This window comes from Chlamydotis macqueenii, chromosome 3, assembly GCF_036417535.1.
Source record: "Chlamydotis macqueenii isolate bChlMac1 chromosome 3, bChlMac1.mat, whole genome shotgun sequence".
NCBI lineage: Eukaryota > Metazoa > Chordata > Aves > Otidiformes > Otididae > Chlamydotis > Chlamydotis macqueenii.
In genome coordinates, this window is record NC_141558.1 from 7650697 (window position 1) to 7668962 (window position 18266).

The 18266-nt window shown below is 39.0% G+C and overlaps 1 protein-coding gene across 3 annotated transcripts in view; it reads left to right on the forward strand.

The window, feature by feature from the left end:
* Positions 1-18266, forward strand: part of ITSN2 (intersectin 2) — an 80578-nt gene that overhangs the window by 52020 nt on the left and 10292 nt on the right. For all 3 annotated transcript variants that reach the window (XM_086745632.1, XM_086745633.1, XM_086745634.1), the window contains exons 21-28: positions 212-356; positions 886-1091; positions 1940-2004; positions 2935-3101; positions 3432-3477; positions 3666-3787; positions 5525-5621; positions 6640-6831. In XM_086745632.1, coding sequence (XP_086601758.1) covers positions 212-356; positions 886-1091; positions 1940-2004; positions 2935-3101; positions 3432-3477; positions 3666-3787; positions 5525-5621; positions 6640-6831 — 1040 coding nt within the window. The remainder of the gene's footprint in view (positions 1-211; positions 357-885; positions 1092-1939; positions 2005-2934; positions 3102-3431; positions 3478-3665; positions 3788-5524; positions 5622-6639; positions 6832-18266) is intronic.

Sequence of the window (18266 nt, forward strand, 5' to 3'; positions counted from 1 at the left end):
TTCAGTGTTTGTTTTTAAAATATAAATGCAGAAAACTTACTGAAAAGCCTACTTCAAAGCCTTAGCTTGGAAATTTAAAGTATTTGATAGTCTACTTTACATTGTGTAGAGTATCTGTTTTATATATGCTTAAAAAAAAAAGTCATTCTGCTAGAGGTACTTTTGAAATAAAAACTGTGATGTCTTAAATATGCGTGTATTCAATTTCCAGACCACTTTCACCAAGTAAATCCGCAGAAGAATCTGATTACCAAAACATACCTTTTTCTAGCCTGAATGTTAATACAGCCTGGCAACAGAAATCGGCTTTTACTCGCACTGTGTCCCCTGGATCTGTTTCACCCATTCATGGGCAGGTATGGAGAACTTGCAGTATTTTAGATTGATGTTAATGAAACTGCTTTAAACAAAACAAAACAAAACAAACAAAAAAAGTAAAACAACACAAACAAGCTCTGCTTTCATCTGTGGGGGTTTTGTTTTTCTAATGCTGAGTGCACTGAACTATCTAGAGGAAAAAAAATCTAGGCTGGATTCTCCATTTGTGTGCATTGACGTAATTCCATGCATTTCCATGGATCAGTGAGCAAGAAAAGTCATGCGGTATTTTTCATAATTCTATACTAGTTTTCACCTGTAATTAGACACAAGATATTTTTAGCAAATAAGAAACAGAGTTGAGAGGTTGTTCCTGCGTCAACAGTTTGTATACAGGAATGTAAAATCTTGATGACTGGACAACAAATTATTCAACCAGCACTTAGGAATGAAATTGCTTAGCCTGCAATTAAAGATACATCGCTGTTTGGTTGGTTGCGTTTTTTTAATACTTGGACCAATTTGAGGTAGTGTGGTCAGTCAACATCTCCACTTCTGTCTTAACAGGGACAGCCTGTCGAGAACTTAAAAGCACAAGCACTTTGCTCTTGGACTGCAAAAAAAGATAACCACTTGAATTTTTCTAAAAATGATATCATTACTGTCCTGGAGCAGCAGGAAAACTGGTGGTTTGGAGAGGTGCATGGAGGAAGGGGCTGGTTTCCAAAATCTTATGTCAAGCTGTTACCTGGGAGTGAAATCAAGAAAGAGGAGTAAGTATGATTTTTGGTTTTGTTTTATTGAACAGTTTACCAAAAAAAATGTGATTTAGAGTGCAAAATTCTTGCAGTGCTTTAAAGTGTAGAATATAAATAGTGTTTACAGTTTACACCATGCCATTTTAGGCTTTTTATTATTTCATTCTAGCAAGCCAAGTAATGCTGGGCTCACTGCTGTGAGCCTGTACAGACAGTCTTCCATGGCTGAGTGCTGTGAAGAACCAGTGGTGTCAGATTATTCATCAAGTGCCAGACTTTGTTTTGGTTCATTATCGAGTCAGCTCTCTTGCAGTGTAGTTGCTTTCTGCCTCTGAAGGTGCCAGTTTCTGTTTGACCTGCAAAGAATTGTAAGCTTGTAAGGCATGTCTTGCAGAAATACTGTATTTTTCTTTGCTTGAGAAGATCATTATGTTTATTCTAAGGCTGCAAGGCAACTGTTCAGGTAGTCATTCAAAGTCTGGTTTCTGCTGCGATGGGCTGTACCATTGTGTGTGAGTTGTTCTTTTCATGCATTATGATAAAGGTTCTTAGAAATTCTCTAGAATGAGAGAATTTAAACAAAATCTTTAGTTTGTTCTTCTTTTGGATAGCATAATTTGTGACTATATCTTCTTGTCTTTCATAGATTATGTTATTTTTAAGTGGTATGCCTTAGATGACATCTATATCTTAAGTATCAGTAATACCTGTCGCTATTTGACAGGGAAGTCTTTGCAAGTAATTTCAGAGACAATACTAACTTTGAGATAACCAAAGTGAGCTTAGTCTCACCCTAACAAAGAGATTTGTTCTTGATCAGCCTCCTTAGTTGCTCAAATATTTTTTTTTTTTTCTTTCTGCAGACCAGAAGCTATTTACGCAGCTGTAAACAAAAAGCCTAATACGCAGTCTTATGCAGCAGGAGAGGGTAAGACAGCATGAAATATGCTACTTAATGATAACGGTTTGTTTCTACTTAACAGCATGTGAATGAGCTTAAATAGGTGAAGAGTTTCTGAGCAGGCCTTTTAGTGCTTGTCCAGAATATACGGTGCAAATGTTGCGCCACTGTTATAAGAATTCTAAAACAGGAACTTACGCAAAGCTTATAACTAACTCAGGTTAAGCATAGGTTGGGTTTCGGTTTTGTTTTTAAAACTTTTGCCCAAGCATTAATTTATTTCTGAAGACTTATTTGTCTCATGCTCATAAGCTGAGTTCTCTTCCTGCTATTCTCTTCTCTCTCATGCTGTACTGTAACGACACGAGAAGGGATTTTTAGTCTCCTGAGTGTGGATCATTCTCTTTTCAATCAGTAGGGAGTAGAGAAAACAAACATTACTGGAGAAAAATTAGTGGGAAGCACTTTCTAAGCCTTTTAATCTAGTGTATCTCCATGCTTCCCCAACTATATTTTCATTCCACTTGTGGTTTTTTAATTTTTGCTGTGTTAGTCAGATAAGAATGGCTTTAATCAGGTTTAGGTGTGGAATATACATGCTTGCTGTGAAACACAGAGGTAGGGTGGAATGCTTAATGCAAGAGATGCGTTTTCAAGCTGTGGTCTACAGGCCTCTGCTGATCCGCAGGAGAATCGTAGGATAGTAACTCTCAGTGTGCCAAATTAATCTCTCTGTACAAAGTTGTGTACCTGTGATTCAGAGTTGTGAGTATGAGACGAGATGTGATTACAATCAAGCAGGTAGGTAGGTTGATTCACAAACTTGTGAAGACACGATCCATGTTATGAGCACACTGATGAATGCTGATATCAAAGATAGCTTTACTTGCTTCTGACATACTTTTATCATCCTATCTGAAACTGTTGTCTCCCTCTTCATATGTGCTGTTTGCACAGAGTATGTTGCGCTCTATTCATATTCAAGCTCTGAGCCTGGTGACTTGACTTTCATGGAAGGTGAGGAAATTCTGGTGACTCAGAAGGAAGGGGAATGGTGGACTGGGAGCATTGATGGCAGAACTGGAATCTTCCCCTCCAATTACGTCAGACCAAAGGATCAAGAAGTGAGTTCTTACTCTGAGAATTAATGCACAATACTTTCTCTCAATTTTATTGTGTTACTAGTATTGATATCTGGCTCTTAGATAGTGATTTTAAGCAGAGGTTAATGTGCTCAACAGAAAATAAAAGCTTAGGTAGCTTGAGTCCTAAATCGGTGCTCTAGCCACACAGTATCACACTGTCCTCTTCATATAGGCTGGTATTTTGTTAAATGTAGGCTCAAAATCAAAATCTCCATGTACTTTTCTGTCCACATGCTTAAAGTTGGTGTAAACTCTACTGATTTTTTTTTTTTTATTGCACATTAAAAGATGGTTGTTGTGTCTTTGTAGGCTTCTAGTAATGCTGGCAAAACTGGAACAATAAATAAGAAACCTGGTAAGTGTATGATAACTTTTTAACATTTAGGACTATTTCTGAAGTGACTATGAGCATTTAGGTTCATAGCAGTGTTTTAATGGTGGCTAACGTGCTTAGCTGCAAGATGTGTACCAGGATACTTGTATGGATTTAGCGTTTACTATAATAAAAAAATAACAAGTGCAATTAATATATTATCTTTTCAGAAATTGCTCAGGTTACTACTGCCTATGCTGCATCAGGAACTGAACAGCTTAGTCTTGCTCCAGGTCAGCTAATTCTTATTCTGAAGAAGAATGCTAGTGGATGGTGGCAAGGAGAGTTGCAGGTAATTACTGAAGCAGAAATAATTGTTACTTCGTGAATGGCAAGGAGCTGATCTTGGGTTTAGTTTGAGAAAACAACTGAGTGTTGTAAAAGCTGACTAAAAAGTTATTTCATCTTGTATAAACCATAGTTGGGGGAAAAAAGCTTTTAATTAAACCGTGGTTTGCTGGGGATTTTTGTTTGGTTTTTGAAGGGGTTTTTTTAGTCACAGAAAATAGTAAAACTGTTGATGAACATGTGCATGGGAGGGAGAAGAGGGATGTTGATGAATTGGTTAGGATTTAACTGGTAAAACATTGAATTGTAAAATTATTCAAATGAAAGAACAGAAATTCTTGGAAGTTGGAGTTCGAAGTTAGTTTATTGTGAAGGCTGCTGTTCCCACTTCTCTCCTTTCCCCATCTAGTGATGAATTTCTAGTGTCAAGACTTAAAAGTACTGTTACATGACATTCTTCTTAAATCATAGTTGATATCTTGACTTTTGGAGCCCCGTGGATCTTGTCCATAATAGCCTTCATCTTTACAACCGATGCAGAAAGTTAAATCATGATCTTATGTCTCTTTATTTCCTTTCTCTTTAGCTGAATTTTAGCTGAATCTGCAGTGTTAGCCTGAATTCAAACATATTACTTCAATACTGAATGCTATTTCCAGTATTAAGATTGAACAGCAAAATAGAAAGCTCTGTCCTCTTAATAATCACTTAGTTGGCCTTTCCCAAGGTATTCTACGGCCGCACGCACTCTGTTCTGAGTGAATACTCTTTTTAACACCTATCTTCCTTCTGCAACAATTAGAACAGGGCTGATCTCACTGGTCAGCATCTGGTTTTAAAACCAGCCTGCTTTACAGATACAGGAGGAGAGATCACAGTGAGCAAGCTGACAAATTGCTGCACTGAATTTCTGTGGATTAACAGCAGTAGAAAATGTATTCTGAGTATGTGCCAAAAAAAAAAAAACCCCACAGTAAGCAATTAATAGTTGGTGTTTTGAGAAAAGTAGGCCCAGTACTGGTTCAGGAAGAAGCCTCAAAGAATTAAAAAAACAAACAAACAAAAATTTTAAAAGTGTGAAAGGGACACTAAGATATGTAATTGTCAGTTCTTGCTAGTTTGAATTTCTTTTTCTGTTGCAATAGAGCTCAGTGTGCCGTTACTACTTTCTAAAATCTATGCTCACTTTTACATCCTGACTTTTTGCGCACTATGAAGCATATTTCTTTCTTCAGTGTGTGCAGAGATCATCTTTCCTTGAGTGACTAAAAAAGCAAAGACTAAAAAATGAGGAAAATTTTTTTCAAACTCTCACCTGCTGTATGACATTGGAAGTGATATCAAATACTTAGGTCAGGATTTTCAAAAGTAGCTTATGGTAAATGTTACCTCTGTTCCGGGTATCTTGTTGGAGACTCCTTATATGAGTGGAATGTTTGTAGAGTGAATTTTAGGCCCTACAATTAAATTGTGCACCTGAATCATTAGTTGCACTTGAAAATTTTGTATGAACATATTTGCCAGAACATACTATGGTGCTGCTTTATTTGAATTGGGTTGTTTTATCCTTTAGCCAGATTTTTTCCTTTTGAAATCTGTTTAGTATTTAGTTGGTGTTTGGAAGCCTGACTTTTTCTCTGCTGTTGGGAAAACTGTGTGACATATTTCTTGCATTTTTTTTTTCCAGTCTCTAGACTATTTGGTTTCTTAATTGTATAACAACCATTTTGAATGTTTACAGGCAAGAGGGAAAAAGAGACAGAAGGGATGGTTCCCTGCCAGCCATGTGAAATTACTGGGTCCGAGCAGTGAAAGAAACACATCTACTGCTCCCTCAGGTGAAAAAAAATTCCTTTATTTAGAGTATTTTATGTAGTTGCTTAAGTTGTTCAGATTCTAGTCTGAATTATGTAACTAGCATCATATTATGTTTAATGGATTGTGGTGTCATTATGGAAGGTAAAGTCCTAGTCAGCATCTGGGTCTTTTTAGCTATTATGAATGTATGAACAGCTGTAATGTCCATTCAGCTATTATCTCTGTCCAAGAAGAGTAAAATCTTACAACTTCTTAATCAAAACAGTTCTTCATAGGGTCCCTCCCTAGCACATGCTGTCCTCTACGTACCTTACAACAGAAAGTCTCAGTCATACAAAGATGTTTATATCCAGAAATCTGTGAAGATCAACAGTACACCTTCTATGGCAAGAGCTTTTATGTTTTGCTGTATGCTGTATGTACTGAAGAGCCACACTTCTCATTTGAAAACTCCCGTTCTTCAAATGCTAGCAAAACTTTTACCGAAAACTCCAAGGTGTTTGTCGATAGTTTGTAATTACATGTGCTGCTCCTTCTAAGGAGGGAGACTAAGCAGCAAATGTCCACTAGGTTTTTGTTTTTTCCTTTGAACGGCCAGGTACAAATGAGATTATTTCACAGAAAAGTACCCTTTTTTTTGTTCTGCATGCTTAAATTGTGCTGTCTTCCACAGCAATGATTTGCTTTTACAGCAACTTCCTGGGTACTACTGGACAAAACTTCCCTTTGATTAGCTTGTCAATTCATGGTTAGCTAATACACATTTCCTCTGCCTTTGTCGCATTTTTCTCACAAATGTCAACTATAAGATAATCAAACTCACTTTTACACTTTGCTGTAAAGATTATTGCCTGGCCCAATTTAAAAAAAAAGTAAAATAAAAGGGAGGACAGTTCCACATCAAGATAAGATCATGTGCCATTTTTTTTATGTAACAATGTATGTGAAATTGTTGTTTCTTTCCTGTGGTTATGTAAAACACACACAAAAAAACCCCTTATGTAACAGTGTTCTGCTGTTTTTGTTTTTTCTTTGTAGTGTGTCAAGTGATAGCGATGTATGATTACATGGCAAACAATGAAGATGAGCTCAGTTTCTCCAAAGGGCAGCTTATTAATGTACTGAACAAAGATGATGCTGACTGGTGGCAAGGAGAAATCAATGGTGTGACAGGTCTCTTCCCCTCAAACTATGTGAAAATGACCACAGATTCTGATCCAAGTCAGCAGTGTAAGCAACTTCTAATTTTTTTTTTTAATTAATTTTGTTACTTTTGTTCAAAGATGCATTGCTGTTCTGCTTTGTGTTTGAAATTTGGAGTTCCAAGCATCAGCTGAATTTATTGGTACTTTACATACTTTACTGCAGTACTAAGCAGTTTAAATACTTTACTGTTTAACCTACAAACCAGCACATTACCAACCAGCCAGTGTGTGATAGTAAGAGTGCTAGGGTGAGCTAAAAATATTAGATTTTGTAGGTGTTCCCCTTCCATTAAAGATGCTGATGTTTGATAACTGCTGCTGACTGGGAATCAGTGCAGGCATACCATGCTCAATTATAGAAATTGCTTGAGTCTTACAAAATATGAAAATGTGTCTGTTGTAGTCACCTTTAACTTACGTTTAAACTATTTATCAATTCAGTAAAAATAACCATAGAAAAGTTAGGAAAAAGATTCTAGCGTTAGAGAGTGATCTGTCTTGTGGTAAATACGCGTCCTGGCTCCCAGTGATCCCGTTCTGAGAGACAAGATACATATCCAAACTGACATTAAGCTGAAAATGATCAGCAGTAGGCTGAGAGCTGAATGCTGGAATATACACAGTGAATATTCGAGGGTGAAAATTTTCTGTCTTTTTTGCACATAAACACAGTAAAGGTGTCTTCCCCTCACCCCACCCCACTTTTTTGGCTACTCTCTCCAGAGAAAATTACCACCATTTTCACTCCTGCAGCCTTTTACCTTGGGGCACTGTGATTAAACCAACTTTTATATCAACCTGTGACATTAGCGGGTTTGGGAGCATATCTTAGTGTAAAAGTTGCTCCTTTAGCATAACAAGCCTTCTCCTTTCGCTTACTATTTCTTCCCTAGGCATAATTTTAAGTTTTCTCAGTATAAAAACATGCATCTGGAAATCTGGTTGAGGTGGGCTCTTAATAGCCTATAGCTAGTGTGTAGGACCAGTTTGCAATTACGACTTGATCAACATAGTAGATCTTCTTACAGAAGAATTCACAAACTTGGTAATGAAGTTACGGCTTGGATTGGAGAGTTAAAATATTTTTCCCTGGGTAACTTGTTACGGTACCTGGGCAAAATACAGTATGCACCATTGAGGTTTTCTTTTTAGCTGCGCTTACATTTGTAAGACGTAAGCTGTGCTTACATTTTTTTTTTTTTTAATGCCTCTGACCAGTGTGGTTGTGATGTCAAAAACTTCTGCATTTAGACTGGACTTAACATTCATTCAGATAGGCATCCCTAAATCATTAAAATGAACCTTTGAAAGTTTTGGGATTTTTTTATTACATACAGACAAGAATGTCAATTTTTAAGAAGTAGCATAAACTAAATCCAGAAAGGCTTTATAAAATTAAGATTCTGGCTTAGTATTAAAACTTTCTCAATTATCAAAAATGATAGAGATATCAGCTTATCACACGAGGTGTGTTGCCATTTAGAGTTATGTGGCTGAATGCGATAAGTGGAAGACAACTACGTATACCACTGATTTTCAACAAAAGCACCACTAAAAACAACTGGTAATTGGAAACACTTTATGTGATGATTAAGATTTTCTCATTGTTTGCTGATAAATTGTTAGGCTCTCTTTTTCTCAGATTTCAGCGTTAAGGAGTAAAAATACTTCCATCCACATTGAACTGTGGCTGTGTGAACAGAATTTTCCTTCAGAAGTATATTGGCAAAGATCAGGCAGTGGCAGTCAGCAAAGAGCAGATGTTCACCAGGTCATCTGTACTTAGTTAAAGTTTTGTCTAAGAAGTAGTCTATTTCCTCAGAAAATATACCTATTAATGAATGAAGAATATGTTGGTTTTATTTTTTTTTTTAATTCCCTAAGTATTTCAAATAAGGTAGCTTGTATATCAGTTTTGTGCTGGGATTTGCCACTCTTTTGTGATATTAAAACGTGAATTTGGAAACATCAGGAAAAAATCCTGCATAAAGTCCAGAGCCCGCTCTAAACCAGCGTGGCTCGTTAGCTCAAATGCAGTATCGTGCAAATATCGTTACACAGATTTCAGCTGGGCTATTTTCACATGGTGTGAAATCCGTGAGCTAATAAGTTATGTTAGCGTTAAGTTAGCGCTGTGCCATTCTTCTGTAAGCAGATAAATATTTAAATATGTACTCATTCAACTTCCAACTTCCTTGGGTTTCCTTAAAATTTTTTTTTTTTGCTCTTATTTATATACAGAGCAGAAATTCTCACTAGTATTGAGAAATCACCAAGAAAGTGTCCCAAAGAAATGATGATGTGGCCCTCTAGGGACCAACTTAAACATATGACAGTATATAATTTTTAAAATGCAGCATTAATATTTTAAAGAATCGTTAATCTCAGTACTGTAATGCTTATGTTGAAGAATAGCAGTTTCTCCCACTGTCTCTTCTAGATGGTCAAGTGTAATGGTATTTGAGGGGGAGTAGACAGATCTGGTTTACTCGTGTAGGTTTGCAGCTTAGGAAAATTCTGCTTTTCCCGCAAATTTAAACTCTGTTATATGGACCATCTTTGTACCCACAGTCTTTCCTGGGATATTTTGTCTATTCTTTGTTGAGTGCTTGCTCAACCATTTTGGGGTATGGTCTTTTGTTTGTCAGTGTCTGTCTAGACACCTCAATGAGGTTTTCTTCCTGTTCTTCCCAAGGGGTATGTAAGGTGCAGTAGGCACGATGCACTTTACAGATTTTCCCAGTGGCCTGGTCTGGAGATGATTTTGTCATTTCAGCCAGTCTTTGTCTGCCTTAAACAGGTGGTCTTAGAAATTTGTTCTCTATTTATTTGTTGGCTTTTTCAGTGAGAACTTTTTTCAGTTTTTCATCTTATCTGTTGGACCAGTCTCAGCCTTGTTCTTATATTTTCTTCAGTTGAGATTTTCTCCCCTCACGTACCTCAGGTGGAGGCAAGACAGGTGCTCCAGCTACATCTGCGTACTTGGTTGCTGGATGTCGCTTAGTGTTAGAGATCTGTTCGTCTCAGACATGGTTGCTGAGAGCTGGACAACTCAGCCAGCTGGACACATCTATGCTCAGTGTGCAAAGGCTTCTAGTTCATCTCATAAGATCATAGAATCACAGAATAGTTTGGGTTGGAAGGGACCTTTAAAGGACATCTAGTCCAACCCCCCTGCAAGGGGCAGGGACATCCCTGACTAGATCAGGTTGCTCAGAGCCCCATCCAACCTGGCCTTGAGTGTTTCCAGGGGTGGGGCATCCACCACCTCTCTGGGCAACCTGTCCCAGTGTTCCACCACCCTCACTGTGAAAATTTTTTTCCTAATATCTAATCTAAATCTACCTCCCTCTATTTTAAAACCATTACCCCTGGTCCTGTCACAGCAGGCCCTACTGAACAGCCTCTCCCCATCTTTCCTGTAGGCCCCCTTGAGGTACTGGAAGGCCGCTATAAGGTCTCCCTTCTCTTCTCCAGGCTGAGGTATCTTGTCTGAAGTATCTTATCTCCCTTTATGAGACCGATCTTCCATAGACTTGAACTTGTACCAGTTCTTTCTACTCTAAGGTACTTACTGTTTCTGTTTGCTGTTTTTTCTCTTAATAGCCCAGCATTGCTGCAGTTCCCCAGGCACCTAAGTTACTCCTTCTGGTGCTTAGGTGTGAGTGCCAGGTAGTCCTCATAGTCTGATAAGCACTTCCTTCCCCTGATTGAAACCTGCCTGCGCTGCCTTCTGCCAGTGCAGTGACAAAAGTTGGTTAGACTGGGAACAGATCCTCTTGACACACATATGACGACGGTGTAAATTTCTTGATTTTTGTAGTTACACCACTACATCTCTCTAATTTTCCCACCCCTGAACCTTACTTATAGATGTGACACGTTAGAGACAGAAGCAAGTCCCGTCCTTTCAAGGACATCCTTTGCAACAAGGATCTATATTTCCAGTAGTTTATCTCCATATACAAAAGATCATTAGTAATTCATGTCCACCACTGTCTAATGAATGAAGCAAACCAATTTTAAAGGGTGTTCATAGTGAAAAAGGGTGTTCATAGTGAAAAAGGGTGTTCATAGTGAAAAAGGGTGTTCATAGTGAAAAAACAACTTCTGAACTGGCATGCTTGTGGCAGGTGCATTTCTGTGTCTTTATATGGTCAACACATTTTGAAGTGTCTTTAGTTATTGCCAGGTAACTTCTCTTTATGATTATGGTGGCTTTGAGGTGCTGCATGTTGCAGGTCCACATTCATTTTTTTAACACATGAAGATTAATAATTTATTCTAAGATTTTACACAGCAGGTCCAGAATTTCACCCCTTTTAACCAAGGATCAAATACGAAAGCAATTCCTTAGTTCATGGTGACCCAGTAATTTTGTATTTCTGAAACTATTTGGTGAACGTCAGTCAGGCTTGATAAAGCTTCCAGGTTGAAATCCTGGGCTCTGGAATAGTCTCTGGATTGCATGCAAGGTGTGTGCAGCTGCAGGACACATCGTACATCTGCCTTTAACCTGACTGCAGTGCCTCTTCTAGTCTGTGTAGACCTTGCTTTCTGATGGGTGTATTGAGTGGTGCGGTACTTCCTACTTCATGGACACAAATTGCTAGAGACAAGGTTTCATTTCCTTTAAAGCTTTGAACAGTGGTGAGCAAGTTAATTTTTATGTGCCAATATGAATAAACTCCAATGAGACTTTACAAGTTTAGTTTTATCTGATTTTTTTTTAATGTCTTATTACAAGTTTCTCAGGAGAAATCCTGGCTTTGTGGAAGTCTCAGGGAATTTTGCCATTGCCTTTAAAAAAAACCTTTAGGACTTGACCTTGTGTTGTTGAGTCTACATAACAGAAGTCTTTCCTGGGAAGAAACTTTCTTCTTCAAGTGAATCAGCTACAAGTGTTTTTCTGAGTCAGTGATGGCTGGTCGCAAGTACTTAAAACTGTTTGTGTTTATAAATATGAAATTGCACAAGCTCATGATGTCTGTTTTCAGAAAGTTGAATGTCAGTCATTCCTTTCTGACCTTTTTGGTGTTGTTCTGTCTTTGTCCATAGAACTCATATGTTTCATTCTTCAAATTTATGTTCATTTTATCCTTCATTTTTTTTTTGTTTTTTTTAGGACCCAATGTTGTCTTCCAGTGTGAAAGCACCTCAGAGACCCACTATCCAAGTTTGACTGTAGCGTGGAGGCAGGGTGGCCTGCTCGCTCTGACACAATCCTTTTGCTTCGTTTGAACGTTAGATCCAGTCAAGAAATTAGGTTTTTGTGGGTTTTCTTATAATCTACAGTTACAGTTGATTTGTAAAATCAGAAAGGATAGTGGGTCTTTGTGTGGCTTTCACTGCTGTTCATTCTTGTTTCCTTTAGTATTTTTCTTTGGTATTGATAATCGTAGATCATTAGCATGCATATCAAGTTATCGTTTGCACGGTGGGATTGCAGGCACACAAAGACCCACTATTTGCACAGTTTATCTGAGCTGTTTTGAACGGGCAGTTGTGTTCTTTTAATGTCATAATGTACATACTTTGCAGAATTAAAATGTTTGCTGATTACTGTTCTAATGGACTTGATTTAATCTCCTCCATACTGAGCTTTTAAAATTGGCAGCCTACAAGGCTCATCCAGAAAACAAACCCTACCTGTCTCTGCTGCTGATAGTCACTGTGATTACAAACATGTTACAAGATCTAAGATTTGGATCTGGTGCAATCCATCCAGCCTTTTAATGCCCTTTTTAACTAGGGAAAGAACTATTAAGCATAGAGTGGAGGATACTTTAAATTTTTTTATTCCTTCACAGTAGTACTACAGCAGGAATTCAGATTGTTTTGGCTCGATATGGCCTATCCCTAAACAACCTCCTTCCGTTAAATACTTTATTCTGGTAATTCATATTTGCTTTCAGTTTTAGCAAACAGCAAACATGTACCAGTTACTGCAGTGAGTACCTGTACAGCCTCTGTGCTACCAGACCCTTTCCCTGCCCCTTCTCTTCGTTAAAGAGTTAACGGTACTGAACAGTGTTTTTGTCTGGCTGTGGCCTGCAGTGACTTAAAGCAAGAGCTATCTGAAAGCTGCTGCTCTTTTCTATTAAATAAATTAGCAGCCTAATCAGGAAAGAAACACTTAACAGACACCTGGAGCTGAAGGCAAAGCATTTGCGTTTAAAAATGGAACTATACTCAGCTCAAAAGTGGTACTTAAAGGTACAGGTACGGCCTGTCAGCAGCATGGTGCAGTAAAGGTGCCCACGTTTTATGAGTTTGGGGGGAGGGAACAAGATGACAGGACTATAACCTTGATACCCCTTCAAAAAAAAGGATTATCTTAAGAGCAGACTACTTGTCTGATCAAATAGTTCTGTGCTCCTGTAACAACAGGAGAGATCTAGTAGACATGGTATTTCATTTAGTTGGTTTCCTGATTTTGGTTACGAAACAGCAAAGGTCACTTATGCAATCAGAAATGTTTACAAAACACTGCTTGTTTACTGTATACATATATATATATATATGAATGTTGTGAAGGTACTATCAGGAAAAGGTTAGTCCAGTTGCAGAGATTTAAAAGCCTTTCTTCAAAATTTCTATAGAAAGAGTGGGATGTTATGTATTTAATATACTTGATCAAATAATGTATGTGTGCCCTTTAGTTCAGAGATATATCTTGTGCAATATGGACTACAGCAATGTGCCTACGTAAAACTACAAAAGGATTTTTATTCCGGATGTATTTTGTCTAAACCAATATTTTGTTATAGAATGTAGTCATGTTATTGTGGGCAAATAATGTGCTAGATAATTCCTCAAGTATTCTAGCTGACTTGATTTCCTTATGAAACTGCGTTTTCAGTATTTCTACTAAAATACACTAATCACCCTGAATTGCCTTCTCTGAATTTCTGACTTTTAAAGCCTATTTAATAGAGGCTAAAGTGTGTTGTGCTACACCAGTGGCATCAAGCAGTCACTTACTATAGTCTAATAATTAGGTGATCTTATAAATTATCCCATTTCTAAAAGGCGCTGTTAACCTGTGGCATTTGAGCCAAATGGCTACTAGTAGTCTTTGAAAAATTAAAATCAACTTCACATCCTACCTGGGATGTTGTAGGAAATAGTTACATGGCATTTTCCAAAAGCAACTGGCATTCTACCCATTTTTTTACCTGATACAATTGGAGATGAGGATAGCATTAGGTAAAGTTTCACACAGGCAGCCTTGTTGTTCGGTTTGTAGATACAAGCATTGATGATTAATTACTGAAACAGCTGCCCCGCAGTTTGAACTGATGAGTATTAAAATGAAGCATTTTGGGCTTTCATGGTTACCTTCTCATGTTTCAGTATTACCTGAGTGTGCTCTAAATTCTCTAACTGTAATAACAAAGAAAATAATGATAATAACAACTTTATAATGCAGATTGAAAGAGACGTAGTCCCTGCCTTTGGTATTTATCTCTACTGCAAAAGTCTGCCGAACACAGCTCAAACACAATCACCTGAGAGCTCTGCTCTCCTGTCGCACGCTGGTGCAGAAAGAATTGAATATATACATCAGATCATTGGTAGGAAAGACTATGCCAAGGATGTATTTAAGGCAAGATTATTTTAAAATAATGTTCTGTATCAATGAAGAGGTGTAGCTAATAAAACCTAGGTTTAATTCAGGCTTTTTCTTTTAAAAATGTTACTTTTTCTCTGCTTGTGTGTGCAATCCACTCTCCTATTGATAAAATCCCATAGAGTTGGGTTCAGCTGTCATCCAAGCCAGCTGAGTAGAACTAGCGTCAAAGTGTTCACCCCTTGTTTGGGTAAAGAAGGTTGGCTTTGGAACTGAGGACAGGGTGGGAAACAGAGCTAATTGTTGAACTGGTGGTCCCCAGTCAAGAGCTGAGAGTCTAAACGTTGCTCAGATCCACACAAGGTTAACAGTTAAAACTGAGGCCAACCAGGAAAGCAGTTCTGTTGCCTGCAGCGTAATACTTGCTTGATATTGCTTCCTGTGGGCCAGCAGAGAATAGGGGCCATGGTGTAACTGGGGGTAAGAATGTAGACGATGCTGTAAATGCACAAGAACGAGTACTGAAACGCGTCCTGATTTTTTGTAACTGTCTAGTTTGCATAATGGACTAACGACATACAAAAGCGTAGTTTTACAAAAGCTTAGTTTACAGAGCTGAGTTCCTGATCCGGCAATCGGATCCGTGCAGGAAAGTCCTGTGCCACCACGGAGACTGGGTTGCAGGGCTGGGGTGTGTGAGTAGTCAGTGCTGGTGAAGGGCTGTGAAAGCATACACAGCTCTATCGTAATGTCACTGTTAATAATGTTACTGTTAGGAGTGCAGAAGGCATAAAGCTCCATCAGAAAAGCTCCACGCTAATAACTGAAATGTCTCCTCCCAGTCACTGAATATTTATGCCATCTCGACGCTTTGTCAGATCGTATCCCTGTGTGATTTTCTTGAGTCGGGTTGAAAACATCTGTAAATAAGTCTGCTCGTAGGAATGCCGACAGACCTTGGCCTGGAGCAGTGTTGGGAGCTGCTACAGGGTCGTGCTGCTTTAATGTAATGAACTAATAAAACTGCTACGTAATGGTGTGTGCTGCCTTAAAATCTCTTCTGTTGTTCTTTTCAAGCTAGAGCGTTGATGTTTGGAGGTGATTGTTACGACATGCAAATGCAGGCTATGCTTGGCATGAGGCAATTGTTCATCTTTGTTTTTAAACAAAGTTGTAAGATAACTATGCAAATGTATTTTATTAAAGGGACACATAAAAGGATCTAGTTTGTCTGTTGTGGTTTTTTGTCCATCTGGGGAGGATTTTTTATTTTTTTTTTTTCCATCTGAATAGCTTGGTATGAGCATTGTGTTACCTGGCTCTGTTACAGAATGACTTAATTTTGCTTGAAAATTGAACCATAAATTTCTTCTGTTGTAGCAAAGAGAATATACTGCATTTACTGATTAGGGGAGATTGGATAAAAGTTATATTTCTCAGAGCCTGATGGAAACCAACATTTCCATGGCGGCACATTTCTTGGATTAGTTCCTTGCATGGGTTTTCCTTGCTCAGAGGCTACTGACAGCTACAGGCAGTGACAGGAGCGCATTGCAAGCGACTCAGCCTTGCGTCTGCCAGCAGAGAGTGCAAAATGGCCACGGGTGATGTCCCACGATACCATAGGTCTGTTCTCTGGCTGTGCTAAAGGGACGCTTCTAATGCCAGCCCATGGTACTTCAGGTGAGATTGTAGCCTTTCTGTGGTAGCCTGGGAAAATAGAGGCAGGCAAAAACCCCCAAGCCTTATCCGCTTTTTCCAGCCATATCAACTGGCTTGAGCTAAAAACAAACAAACAAACAATTTAAAAACAACGCCACACCTCCCCCTGCCTCCAAAACCCCTACAATCCTAAAAAACAAATGTCATTTATATAGGCCACCTCTACCCCCAAATAGCCTTCGCTAGTGACCCAAATTACTGGTGCCTCTGGTACGGATGGATCCTTCAGGGCCAGCGCCTAGGCTCCTCTTTGAGGCTTAAGGTGTCTTTCCAGAGCTGTCAGTTTTACTAGGCTTTTTCTTTGTTCCTTGAGTGGGGAAGTTTGTTGAGGAAGGAGACAAAGCATTTTGTGCTCAAGTGGAATTGGGCATCTTTGAAAGCCTTTTATCCATCTGGTTTTTACCTCAATTCTCTGATACTGGCTTTTAAGTGAAGAATTTAAATTCACTCCCTGTTTTTAATAAAGAAAAAAATGGATTTTTTTTTTTTAAATGATGCTACATCTCATTCATCCTTTTTTCATTGGAGGATTTCTTCAGAAAGTGTCATTCTTCCACTTGAACATATTCAAATGCAAAATATGTCAGTAATTGGAAAGGTTTTCTCTGCCAGACCCCATGTTTTTCAGGCATTTGAATCCCCTGCAGAGTAGAACATCTAACAACGTGAAACTCAGTCGTTTTTCAGGCAGGGTTAGTTACGTTAGTAGGAAGAAAGTATTTCTTGTTCAGGTATATTTGGAGAGGATAGCATAATTTTAACCATAACTTTAGAGACTGGGATTTCCTGTTTATGAATTCTCCAGCTTGTTTTACCTTGCCCCTGCGAGACAGCTGCTTCCTCGTCTTGGGGAGCAGGATTCATCTCCAAAGGTACCACATCTGGAGGAGCCATCACTCTCTTGCTATGCCCTAAGTTTCAAAGGTACCAGGCATCCACTGCTTGCTCCGTTCAATGTTTCTGGGAGGGAACTGGGCAGATGATGCCCCAGATTCTCTGAACAGCCTGGCAGTACCCTGCTCTGGGTGGAAGAGGCAGGCTGGATTGCCCTCCAAAGGTACCGTAAACTTCTTACCAACAGAGGGAGGTGAGCCCCCCGAGTGAGCAGCTGAGATTTCCCCTCTGTAAGCGCTCCCAAAAATCTCACTGCTTTTCATTAATTGTATGGGGAGCTTGGGATGAAGCTTCACAAGACAGAAGCCGAACCAGCTGCCAAAAAAAGGCAGTTTTATGGCTTCCAGGCACATTCTTGGCCGCTAAACTAGCAGAAAACTACTGTTTTCTTTTCCCCCCTTGGGGTTCATTTGCTGCTGGGGTGTGAGCTGGGGAGTCAGGTGAGTGCCAGAATTGATGCAAGGAAAGGAGTGAACAGGAACGTGGGAGGAGAATGAGTAGAGATGCAGGTCCTCCCTTTCCATACCAGTGAGCCCATGGGTTGCTATGACCACTTTGGAAAAATACCAGCAAAGGTACTAGGGAGTTTTTCTTCTCTCTCATTTGCCTTTCTTCCCTTCAGATCCAAATGCCTGAATTCACCCTCTAATATCAGATGTGTGGATTATGTACTGTGTTTTTATGCCAGTATTGTCAGACACATCAAAATTTGGGGCGTTTTCACTGGTGCTTATTTAAATATAAAACAGCACTCATCCATTCATCCCAAAAGCTGACTAAATACAAGGTTAGTGCAGGAGCCAGTTAATTTAACTGCGCTTTTGTATCTGACAATGAGCTTATAAACCAAATCTATTTTAGGTGCATAAACAAAGGCCTATCTCCCTTCCAGTGTTAGCTACAGCTTTAAGTAGCACGAGACAGTCACAGATCCCAGCGTGTGGGTTGTTCTGACAGCTGTGATACAAGCAAACAGCAACAGGAGCTTCAGTCTGTCCCTGCTTCTGTTGCAGGAGTGGACCTTGCCGTAGAAAAGAGAACCACGTGGTCAAAGCCGAGACTTCCAAGTCTGGGTAAATAAAGTCTGGCTCTTGACTACCCCAAAATTTCATGTCTTAGGAACCAGTTGGGCTTAAACGTGGTCCCGTGTAGATTAAGGAATGACTCTAGAATCCAGAAGTAGCACACCTTGGCTGCAGTCCATCATGATGGATTTGAGATACCAAACTTCATAGGAATCACTTTCATCAGTAACTTTGCTCCTCTTTCTC